Source organism: Ascaphus truei, chromosome 1, assembly GCF_040206685.1.
Source record: "Ascaphus truei isolate aAscTru1 chromosome 1, aAscTru1.hap1, whole genome shotgun sequence".
Lineage (NCBI taxonomy): Eukaryota > Metazoa > Chordata > Amphibia > Anura > Ascaphidae > Ascaphus > Ascaphus truei.
Genome location: NC_134483.1, coordinates 127,840,643 through 127,853,534, shown reverse-complemented (window position 1 = coordinate 127,853,534; position 12,892 = coordinate 127,840,643). Strand labels below are relative to the sequence as shown.

The window sequence follows — 12,892 nt, the reverse complement described above, 5'->3', positions numbered from 1 at the left end:
GCCAAATATTTAGCCTCTTGATAAAGTCGCAGGTGCGGCATGTGAATCACGCTACCACACTAGCCCTCCAGGATAAATGGGTTAAAACATTACCCGTGCTGACCAAATAATACAGCCAGAAGATCTGAATCAAGCAAGTGCCATATTTAATAATAGGCGTTAATCACAGGGTGCATGGGATGCTATTTGTACTTAACCCCTACTACTCCCTATGACCCTTGCTGGCTTGAGATGCTTGCCAGGTGTGTTTTGTCTTCTTGTTATGCTTGGATAGCCCCCACAGGGTAGGCTTATTATTCATGTGTTTGCATTGTTACCTCCATGTTTGAGTGCGCACAGAGATCTAGCCATTGTTTCACATAATAAAGCCAGAGGTGGGCTGGCTGGCAGCAGTGAACATGGACATAAGGACAACCTGCCAGTGTCTAAATGGCTCATTTCTCATACTGCATCCGTATGTCTTTTTACAGGGACAGCCCTGTGGTGAAGGGGAACTCGCTTTTGGCATTAACTGGGCTGACGGTTGCGGTCTCAAAATATGAAATCAGCCTCCCGTCAGAAAGCGATGGAGCGCCAGAGGTACATTAAGGCTCTACTTAAAAAAAAAAAAAAAAAAAAAAAACTGTCCTTCAACTAGTGTATGTATCTGTAGTGTCTGTATAAAGGAATTACAGAATATGTTGTATATTAAATGAAACGACCTGTTGTTCTTGTTGCCACTTTTATCTTTCCACCACATCCAACTGCAGATTGAACCAGAAATCCTTCCCACCAAAGCTTGGATTTCCATGGTTTTGGACACCCTGCTGAGTATCGTCGACAGTCACTATCGTCCCAAAGGCAGAATCTTCCCTTGGTTCCAACACGTAAGTCGAGAGATAAACAACAGGCGAATTAAAGGGGGGAAGCTACTAGCAGTGGTTAATTCGTAAATCTTATCCAGAAATCTCAGTTTGACTGTATGGGATTTGTTTACCGCCTGATTTATTAAACATCGATATCATGCAATCGGATGACCACTTGGAGCAGTTTCGCTACAAGTGGGCTGGTTTGTCCGCAACAGTATGGCTTCCCTGCTGATTACTCTCCTTGACAAAGCACCGAAGGTTGAGAAACGCGTAGGAGGTCTCCATGTTAGACATGTTGTTGTTGAAGTCAAGTAACCTTTTTATTTTTACTCTTCAAGTTATCATTTTTCTAGTTTTCACTGAAGCGACGCCCCTCTGGGGGAACTTCCATTCCCTGCTGATTAGACTGACAGCACCATACAGACTGTCTACCCTGAGCATGCAGTTTGAAACCATGCACCATTTAAGCATATTAAACCCTAATAAAGCAGGTCACGCCCTTTCCATATCCTAAATTCTTGCAGCGCCTACTACGAGTCCTTTGACTATTGTTGCTTTATGATGGCCAGCATAGCTGAACATAAAGGAAAACAAACATGGCAACGCTAGAATGTGTTTGTGTAACGGGACATTATTGTTTTCTTGTTAAAAGCATATAACGTTGCACAGCATCGGAGGAATACTTTTATCCCTCCTGAAGAGAACAGGTTTTTTAAAGACCCATTCCCACTTGAAAAGCTTTTAAAAGTAGTTGTCTTTTTGAAATCGCCTGTAGTGGTGTAGACTCAACTAAGAACAGAAAGTGAACACTGGCTACTTCATGCAGTCCACATTTCCACAAATCGGTGGTTTTTGGTAGTCATACTGTATGTTATCTAGTGCAGCTGTTCTGGAAATAGTGTGTTTGTATGTGTATGATTTTAAAATCAGAGAAAGAGGAGTGTACACATCATATTGCTGTGTTTTATGGCCTTCAATGTGATCCTTTTAATTTAGTTCCTAAAAATCAAATGTGCATTTTTACCTAATTGAAGTACTATTGTCCATGAACTCGTCCTTAAGAAAAGTAAGATAGATAATGTTTTGTTCCCATTTTGTTGTTCTTTTTTAAGTTAGGCTTTTGGTCCCTGTCCTGAAAGTTAGAAACCTCCTCATGTCCTTGAGCACGTCTCTAAGCAACACACCATTTTGTGCAATTCCTCATTCTGATTGCTGGAAGTGAGGGAATCGAGTCACGTGACTGCTGTGGAAGAATTCACTGGGTATATTTTCTAAGCGGTGCTCTGCCACAAGGCACTGGAAGACTCCTTACAGCCCATTTGCTTGAGTCTGCCATAAGGTGTCGTTTGATATAGCACCCCTTAGTAAATATGGGCCCACATGTTCCTGGATGGAGATAAAATAAGACACTGGGGGGGGGGGGGTAAATCTATAAAATGAGCATTCAGATAATTGATAAAGACGTACTGACCAACACTTGAAAGCCTCTTTGAGAGAGATTTAAACGAGGGATATTTCTAAAACTCCCACTGGGAGATAGATGGCAGAAAAACAATGCATTTTTTCAGCTCAAGTCTGTGAGTCTCCCTTATAAAAAGGCAGAGTTGTCAGTATGACTTGCACACCGAATATCTCGGGAACTGGAAAGGTCCACGATGACAAAGAAAAGCCGCCTTTCTGTCCTGCAGGTACAATAAAAAGATATATTCTTAGTTGGGGAGGATTTCTGCTTCATGGGTGGCTCTGTAGGCCACTCTATACACAGATATACTTTGAGGGAAAACGAGCCATACCTTCTAGAAGAACAACGGTAGTTTATAGTGTTAGGAACAATTAGTTGACATTTGTGAGGACCCTCAATAATGATTGATTGCAATGGAAGAAGAACAGCTCTCTTGAGACTCCACAATCATTGAAAAACACTGGGGCCTGTGTACAAAGCACAGGAAAATACTAACCGCTCAACCTTAATAAACAAGTAACTGTGAAGTATCTAGATCTATGGGGTGCATGGGGTAATAGAATACTGATATTTACACGGTGATCCAAGAGGGATCAAGAAAGATTCCCCATATCTGAACTCAGCCCAAATAATTCCTAATACAATAATGTCGACAGTCTGCAAATAATGTTGGTTTCAATTGGTGTTAATACACCTGGGCTATATATCAGAGATCTGTCTGATATGACTGAGAACCAAAAACTATGTGGTCACAACAAAATGTCTAAAAACATTAACAAAATGAAATAAATTATTAACCAAATAAACTCACTAAGTGCAACATATATACACGCAGTGGCAATTGTTAAAAATCCCCCGTGGTGGGATACAAAGATATATTGAAACAATGTCAGTATACAGATAGATATAGGGAAATCATCTGTTTTGTAACAATATCCTTGAGAGCAATTGTCACAAACCGCTTGGTTTGTATCAAGGTGAGCAGATAAATAATCTTATGAATCCCAATGATGTCGGTATGGCTGTCTCAAGTAGTGTAAAATATCCTGTTATAGTGGCGTTTAGTAGCCTATTCATTTATTATTTTAACAATATTGCTATTATAAATATTATAACACTAAGAATTGACATTTACTAAACCTTGTTATAAATACAAAATACACAATTCTGTTGTAATTTAAAGCGGCAGTCCAGGTAGCATTGATTGCTTTTGTTTTTAATAGGATTGCAGCAAGGGGTCTCCGGAGCTGAGCCCCATTAATTTCAGCTCCAGGCAACTCCTGCTTCCGGAGATACTTACTTCCCGTAGGGGGTGACGGGTATCTCTGCAGGGACGGAACTCCTGTGCCTAACATAATGCTGTCTTAAGTGTCACACGGGCCAATAGGAAGCCATGATGTCATCCAGTGTGACTTCCTATTGGCCGGCGTGACAAGGACCGTTAAACTCCACACAGATACAGGCGGCACCTCCTACAGAAGTAAGTATCTCTGGAAGCAGGGGGTCCCCGGAGCTGAAATTAAGACAGTTCAGCTCCGGAGACCCCCTGCTTCAACCCTGTAATAAAAAACAAAAAACAATAAGAAAAGCAAGAAATGCTACCTGTTCGCTGCTTTAAATTGTATCAATCAGGTATTCAACATGACGCCACGCGTCAAAGTTCATTTCAAACAAGTAATTATGCTTCGTATGCAAGTCACATAACCAACTACCTTCATATCTATCTATATATATATAAAACTGAAAGTTTGGTTGAGTGTGGGTTTGTGAGGTTGCTCATTGGTTGCGGGGGCTCACATGGTTGGCGCCAGCTCACGCTTTGATTGGCCTGCGTGGTGGGGTCACGTCACAAACACACACGCCCTCACAGGCTCCTCACATCGCATGCTCCTCTGACCGAGAGACACACGCAGTGCACCCACAGAATTATTCTCCTCACCGAGCGCCGCCAGCCGCTTCAACCCCCAGCCACACCCCCCCAGCCGCACCCTACACCGGGCCCGCCAGCTCACCTCCATCCGCACCCCCCTCACTGAGCGCCGCGGCTGCTCACCTCCATCCGCACCCCCGCCGGATCACAACGTCCTCCCGCCTTCCCTCCAGCCGCACTGCACCACACCGGCCCCGCCGCCTCGCCTACAGCCGCACCGACGCATCACACCTGGCCCGCCCCCTCCCCTCTAGCCACACCGCACCATCAGTCCCTCACCCCACTGCCTCAGAACCTACACCCGGACCGCCACCGACCCCCCGCATCACCGCCACCCTGCCGCCTCCCCTCTAGCCGCACCGCACCATCAGTCCCTCACCCCGCCACCTCACAACCTACACCCAGACCGCCGCCACCTTCCCCCCCCCCCATCACATACAGCCGCACCCCCGCCGGATCACACCGTCCACCCGCCCCGCCGCCTCCCCTCCAGCCGCACCGCACCATCACTCCCTTCACCTGCCCCGCTTGAACAACAAACATAATATGAAGCTTCGTTGCATGTTTCTTATCACCTTTCTTATCCAACATTTATTGCAAATCAAAAACATATTCTTACGCTATAAATAAGTAATTGTACCTATTATACATTTACATCCCGAGTAGGGATGCATTTTTTTCTACTTTGTACTACTTTATAGCACTAACAATAAAAATGAATATATAATCTTAGTACATAAACCCCTTTGATTTTCTTAGCTGGGGGTAGGTAACCTTGGCAAACTTGCATTTTGTCCGCAACCTTTAAAAAGTGGTTTTGAACAATTTGTTCACGAATACTGTCCATTCATTCTTATGAACACATACTACAAATTGTGCCAATTAATTTTTTCCACTACAAAATTATGTAGATTATTCAGTTGTATTGGTAGGATTAAATTATAATTAATTTTTAGAGAAATGTAGCCTTCAAGATGCACTGTTCTGACAGCCACTTTATAAATGTTTCTGTGTGTGTAAATAAATAAATACATATATATAATTTTATTTATTTTTTTACAAATCTTTACATTTTCCTTTTAATCATCCTGATTTACGTACTCAATGTGTGAAAACATTCCGTTCCTTTTTTTTATGGCCACTATTGAAAATGGCCATCCTTCGGCTTTTTAATTAAGCCCTGATTACCACAGAATGGAAATTGCAGCTGAATTCTTCTCTTCGTTAGATATAGGCCAATGATTGGCGCCTAATTATTGCCGTCTGTATTGCTTATAGTCTGTGTAAAATCGTTATTGTGTTTTCGGCTTCAGAGCTAGATTTGCCCACCTATTGAACGTAGCTTACATCTTTTAAATACATGTTAAAATGGGGGGAAAGGGCTTGTATTACCTGCCCGAGTGTTTTAATTTCACTACAACGCTGGTACATGCCCAGACGTCACACTGCACCTTCAATGCCTGGCTTGATGTCTTGCCAAAAATCACTGAGGTTTGCGAGTAAATGAGCTGGCAGTTTTCCATCTGGTCCCCTGGTGGGAGAATTTAGCAGCAGATGGCGTCTTTCCCATAGGGGGTTAATTCATTTTAATGAACGACACCAAGACATAAATAACAAGGAAGACACATCCCAAGTTACTCTGCTTCAAAATACATCAAGCCGCACGGTACTAAGAGATGCATATTGTTGCGTGGAAGAGAGCAATGCCTCTGTAACAGCTGAACAACCAACCCCCTCAAAAAAAATTTCACCTGTCCCCCTAATTTTGCCTCCCTGGGCCTATGTGGAAATACAGGCCTGGTTTGCTTAGGTGTACATTTATGTTTGTTTTCTGAGCTGTGAAGGCTTCTGTTGTTTTTGCGGTCAGCCATTCAAATAATACGGAGCAAAAGTGAATACTCTAATGCAGGGGCGGCCCAGCTGCGGCCCACGGGCAACTTTGCGGCATTTGCAAATTTACTACTGATGAAGGAGCAAAAAGGAAAGAGTACGAAATCCTTACATTAAAAAACATTATTAACATTAACACCATTGTAATAACTTCTTTAACAATTAAAAACATCAAATATATTTAAATAATTTTATTAAAATGAAATTAAAGTTATTGCCCGGTGTTTGCTTTGTGAGCAGACATTTTCAGCAGTGAACTTGGTTATAAGTAAGTGCAGCTCGGTACTGACAGACGCTCGTGTTTGCGCCGTCTGCTTCTGTTATCCACCTCCAAAATCAAACCTAATTTTTTATTAATTAGGATTTCAAGTTTTTTTCTTCTCAATATAAAATATTTGTAATATTTTAATGTTTGTATTATCCTTGTTTACTTTTGGCGAAACCCCCGCTTCACCTTAGTAATGATGCTGTGATGGTGCAGGTTGGGGCGAGGATAATCACAAATATAGAGTAAAGGACCCCAATTATGTAGCACTCTTACACCTGATTGGATGATTGGTGTGACAATTAAAATATAATTTATTCTGAACATATGATATAATATAGGGCTTTAAAATAAATGATTTAACAACGCAATGTGAATCCAATTGGAGTAATTAACCCCCAGATATCAAACAATGTTAGTGACAGTGTAATAATGAAAACACTGTCTTTCGTGATATCTGTGTAGAGAATATCTACTAAGGGTAAAAGGTAAGGGGGAGAATATATTACAATACCATGTATAAAGTGCTCTTAACAGTAATAACATATGGTGCGCTATAGAAATAGACCTATGGATAAGGCCGATATAATAAACTGCACTATCTTTATACTGATATCACAATACTGTATATGAGCAGTTACAACAGTGTGTCTGTTGCTAGATGACTTGAAACATAGGTCAGAGGGGGCACCAAGGTAACACACGGGGAAACAGTGTTATAGTTGACCCAAATGTTGCATACTGATAGAATGCAGTTGCAAGTCAGCCTTAGGCCTCGGGCATGGTCAGCGCTTATGCGCTGACCCGTGCTGAGGCGCGCTGCTGCTCGGCACTGAGCCCCTGCAGCCGCAATGAGAGCGGCTTTAGCAGGGGCTCGCGCACGCTTCCGCACGCTTGCGGAAGCGTGTGTCTCACACAGTTTTGAAATTTGGCGCTCGCCGGAGCGCAGGGCCGGTCATGTGAGCGGTTCGCCCAATGAGGGCGAACCAGCTCTGTGACGTCACTGGCGCCCGCCCCCGTCCCGCCCACAGACGGCGCGCGCTGTTTAAGGCCAGGGAAAGCACCGCTTTCCCTGAGCCTCAGCGCGCCTCCGCACTGTTTGGGACACTATGTCCCAGGCCTTAGGCTGCGCTTATAGTGACAGCGACGTCGTGTCAAAACAAATGCATTTCCGCTGTTGCTTATAGTAAGAAATCCAAAGATGCCCTCTTATTATGCTCTAGCGACATTCATGCAGTGACCCCTGTGGTGGGATGTTGGCGTTGCATGCATAGAAATCCTGCCACCGATTTCATACTCTGACGTCTTGGTTCGGCTTCAAAAGTATCAATGTTTATCGGGCAAATCGTGTCAAATTGATTAAAGTGTGTCGGCCATCAGATAATATTCAAGGGAATGAATGTGGGTTGTGATGTCCGGTTGTACGCCTTTTCTACGTTTTAAGAATGTCCGTGTACAAAAGGTAATGTTTCCAACCATTGCTTACCCCAATAAAGGGGAAGCATTCCCAGCGGAAGGAGAAAGATTAAGAATGCACAATCCAGGTCCTCTAGGACTAGGTCAAGGGTTCTAAGTCCAGTCTTCAAGACCCTGCAACAGGTCAGGTTTTAAGGATATCCCTGCTTCAGCACAGTTGGTGCAGTCTTCGACTGAGCCACTGATTGAGCCACCTGGGCTGAAGCAGGGGTATCCTCAAAACCTGACCTGTTGGAGGGTATTGACGAGTGAAGTTGACCACAACTGCTCTAGGTACCATCAGTAATTGGGCTCCGATGTAGAACAATGCCTAAATTGGTTTGCCTTGTTAGATACAAATAATAAATACCAACGCTTGATTATTCGAGTCAACCAAAATGAAAATCAAAATGAATATCAAAATGAATTTAGCATTTTCGCCAATGTTTTACCCCATGTGATGGCTGTTGAACGCGTTGTCACTAAATCGATGTGGGGGAAGGGGAAGGAAGCTCTTGCATCAGCCAAGCTAATGAGACTAATGATGATGATAAGGGAGAATGAAGGAAAAATAAATACTCAAAAACTAGGAAGTAAAGAGAGCCAGACTCTCTGACTGCACGCTAATCAGATACAGTGCTGAATAAGTGAGCTAATAAAACGTAACCTTTGCTTTGTGTATGTTACAACGGACACCGCGACATAATGTGCACAAATGAAAAAGTCGTGCTCCTGATAAACACGGGTAAGCCCGCAGATAAGATGCTTATTACTTCTAGCAGATGTGGAGTGAAAACACCTAAATAGGCTTCACCACGGCGCAGTAGAGGCCCCTTAAATGCAGAGCGGATTGAGAGCAGAATTTTTTGCATTGTATCAGAGCAATTGCAAAATCACATTAATTCACTAGAGTTTCTAGTAATATAATATATATATATATATATATATATATATATATAACAAAACAAAACAGAAATAATAAAGGAGCGCCTAATGCAACAACCTGCCTAACTGTGAATAAGTAGCCAACTGCGTTGATACAACCTATGGGGTGGCTAAAGTGAAATAATATAATTAAAAAACCCTATGTGATGCTAAGATAAAATGTGTAATAACTTTAATACAAAGTGTACATAACAAAATTGTTAAAAAATGCTTCTGGAAAAAAAAAAAAATTTATGTTGTAATACAAAAAATATCTAGAATAAAATAAAAAATATAAAAAATATGAAAAAATGAAAATAAAAACTTTTTTCCAAAAAACTTTTAAAAAACCTTAAAAGTCACAGAGTCCTGTTCCAAGTGAATGCATCCAGGTATAGGCAGCCCGTTTATAAGGGATCACAACTCCCTAGGAATACCTATGAAAGAAAAAAGAAAAGAAAACAGGCGCACACCTAGTGCATTAAAGTTTAACAATAATTTTATGGAACATTTAAAACCAGACAAATGCCCACTCACAAGTAAAGCGTTATTTGAAAGCAGTTATGAGATTGGCCCTCATAAGCCAGTGGTGCCGTTCGAGCCTGTAATGGTGTCCTCTCGTGCGCGGTCTCCTTCTACCGGAAGTGACGCTCACCCGGTCTGGTGTCCCGCACAAAACGGAAGTCCCTCCAGGAAACCGAGGCCTCTCCTGACTGCCTCTAGCTGCTGCACCACCAATCAAGCCAAACGATGTGTCCACTGATCTGCTTTGCTGAGCCTCCCACAAGCTGCGTTCCTCTCAGTCTGCTCTCAGTGGGACAAATGTCTGCTCTGCTCTAGCCACGCCCTACGCGTTTCGTCATCTTGCTTAAACCATCTTCTTTGCTCCACCTCTGACTCCAATTGCAATCAATCACAGATGGATCATTCAACAGGTATTATACCATGCCCTAAGACCTGATTTGTTTAATTTATGTAGCACATTGTTTGCTGAACATACTATAAAGGGGTTAATTGATGGTATTCAGTTTTGATAGTATTCTCCAATTCTTGGGATCTCTCAATTAAATCTTGTTCCAAATTGCCAATCATGTTTTGTGAATAGAATCACAACTAATTGTCATCTATTGTCATGAAGTATGGTTAACTCTATCCAACTAGTAAGTACTTGGTAATTCAATTAGTAGCCACACATTTATATGGCACTACATGTTGATTTAATACATTTATCAATTATCTCTATTGCACAAATAGGTAGTTTCAGTACAATATTCATTTTTTCTACCCATATATATTTGTTAACATCTTATGAGCTATAAAATTCTCCAATAGTACAGTGTGGTCCTTAGAACTTGTCCATTGTGATCAGTGTAGTATTAGTAATTGTACCAATGGACTAGTTTAAAGTGTTTTATTAATGTTGTAATTGATTAATTGTTTTTAATTATGTTTGCAAATGAACCTCACTATAAATACTGTGGGGATACAACCAATGGGTATCCCCTGAAGAAGTCATCATCGATGACGAAACGCGTAGGGCGTGGCTAGAGCAGAGCAGACATTTGTCCCACTGAGAGCAGACTGAGAGGAACGCAGCTTGTGGGAGGCTCAGCAAAGCAGATCAGTGGACACATCGTTTGGCTTGATTGGTGGTGCAGCAGCTAGAGGCAGTCAGGAGAGGCCTCGGTTTCCTGGAGGGACTTCCGTTTTGTGCGGGACACCAGACCGGGTGAGCGTCACTTCCGGTAGAAGGAGACCGCGCACGAGAGGACACCATTACAGGCTCGAACGGCACCACTGGCTTATGAGGGCCAATCTCATAACTGCTTTCAAATAACGCTTTACTTGTGAGTGGGCATTTGTCTGGTTTTAAATGTTCCATAAAATTATTGTTAAACTTTAATGCACTAGGTGTGCGCCTGTTTTCTTTTCTTTTTTCTTTCATATATATATATATATATATATATATATATATATACATGTAGAGGTATCAGTACCGTGTTAGCCGAGCTTCAATAATCAAAAAATAAATAGATGATACCGTTCTGTGGCTAACGAAATGCTTTTATTTGTGCGAGCTTTCGAGATACACTGATCTCTTCTTCCGGCGATGTTACAATGAATGAAGCAAGGATAACTTAAAAACAGTGTCTCTTGGAATGTTATCTGTGCTTCTCCTTCCCCCGGTGTGGATGTGTTTTATGGCTAGAGGTGTCAAAGGGTAACTGAAAGCAAGTGAAGAAAGAGTGTGTATGTGTATGTGTATCAGTGTGAATAAAAATGAATGGAGAGCCCACAGTATAAACAGTGCTCTACACAAGGTGTGTGTGGAGTGAGAGGGATATAAATGGTGTGGGTGGGTGTGGAAATGTGAGAGTATGTAGCACAACTAAAAGTGTGTGTGGATACTATGTGGTCCCTATTGGTGTATATGGATGGAAAAATAAGGAGTATTAGTATGTGTGAGAGACAGCTGTGTGTGCATACATATAGCACAGTATGTACAGACATGGCGCTCATGGGAAGAGAGTTCGCTAGTGTCAGTAATGACTCATAAAATTTCGATCTCTGTTTAGGCCACTGCTAAGTGTCCCGAACAGTTGCATAAATTTGTATTCATGTAACCGTCTCTCTTTCGGGGTTTTAAGATTACCTTTGAGTATGGCAACCCTCAGATCGTTCATCTTATGGCCAGAGTCAGAGAAATGTTCGCCAACAGGACTGTCTCTTGTTCCGCGTGTGATGCTGTGGCGATGCAGGTTCATTCTCTTGTTTAGCCCCTGTCCTGTCTCACCTATGTAGTAGCAGCCCCCTGGGCATTTCATGCACATGATGAGGTACACGACATTGCTGGAGGAACAGGTGAACCCTCCTCTGATTTTGTATTCCCGATTCTTGTGTGGTATTTGTATTGTGTCCGCTGTGTAGAGCATTGCGCAGGTTTTGCATCTTGGGTCCTGGCATGGTTTTGTCCCGCATTCAGTTGTACTGCTGAATACTTTACTCCTCACCATAATATTCTTGAGATTATGGGGTTGTCTGTATGATAATAAGGGTGCTTCAGGGAAGACCTGTTGCAGTCTTGTATCTTCCTGGAGGATGGGTTGTAGTTTCCTGGCGATCTTGCGTAGGTCTCCTAGGTGTGGGTTATATGTGACCACCAAAGGAACCCTGTCGCTTGTCTCCTTCTGTTTGTATTCAAGGAGATCACTTCTTGGTATTCTGGTGGCTTTTAAACCGGATATGCTCCGACACGGCAGACAGAGACCAGCGGATTAAAGCCTTGAGATCAGACTTTATAAACCGTGGATATAACCACAGAATTGTAGACCAGCAAATTCACAAAGCCACCAGAATACCAAGAAGTGATCTCCTTGAATACAAACAGAAGGAGACAAGCGACAGGGTTCCTTTGGTGGTCACATATAACCCACACCTAGGAGACCTACGCAAGATCGCCAGGAAACTACAACCCATCCTCCAGGAAGATACAAGACTGCAACAGGTCTTCCCTGAAGCACCCTTATTATCATACAGACAACCCCATAATCTCAAGAATATTATGGTGAGGAGTAAAGTATTCAGCAGTACAACTGAATGCGGGACAAAACCATGCCAGGACCCAAGATACAAAACCTGCGCAATGCTCTACACAGCGGACACAATACAAATACCACACAAGAATCGGGAATACAAAATCAGAGGAGGGTTCACCTGTTCCTCCAGCAATGTCGTGTACCTCATCATGTGCATGAAATGCCCAGGGGGCTGCTACTACATAGGTGAGACAGGACAGGGGCTAAACAAGAGAATGAACCTGCATCGCCACAGCATCACACGCGGAACAAGAGACAGTCCTGTTGGCGAACATTTCTCTGACTCTGGCCATAAGATGAACGATCTGAGGGTTGCCATACTCAAAGGTAATCTTAAAACCCCGAAAGAGAGACGGTTGCATGAATACAAATTTATGCAACTGTTCGGGACACTTAGCAGTGGCCTAAACAGAGATCGAAATTTTATGAGTCATTACTGACACTAGCGAACTCTCTTCCCATGAGCGCTAAAGGCCATGTCTGTACATACTGTGCTATATGTATGCACACACAGCTGTCTCT

At 42.6% G+C, this 12,892-nt stretch overlaps 1 protein-coding gene across 1 annotated transcript in view; it reads left to right on the top strand.

Moving 5' to 3' along the window:
- FOCAD (focadhesin) overlaps positions 1-12,892 on the top strand; it is a 200,516-nt gene that overhangs the window by 132,492 nt on the left and 55,132 nt on the right. The window contains exons 25-26 of the mRNA XM_075594653.1: positions 471-579; positions 750-866. Coding sequence (XP_075450768.1) covers positions 471-579; positions 750-866 — 226 coding nt within the window. The remainder of the gene's footprint in view (positions 1-470; positions 580-749; positions 867-12,892) is intronic.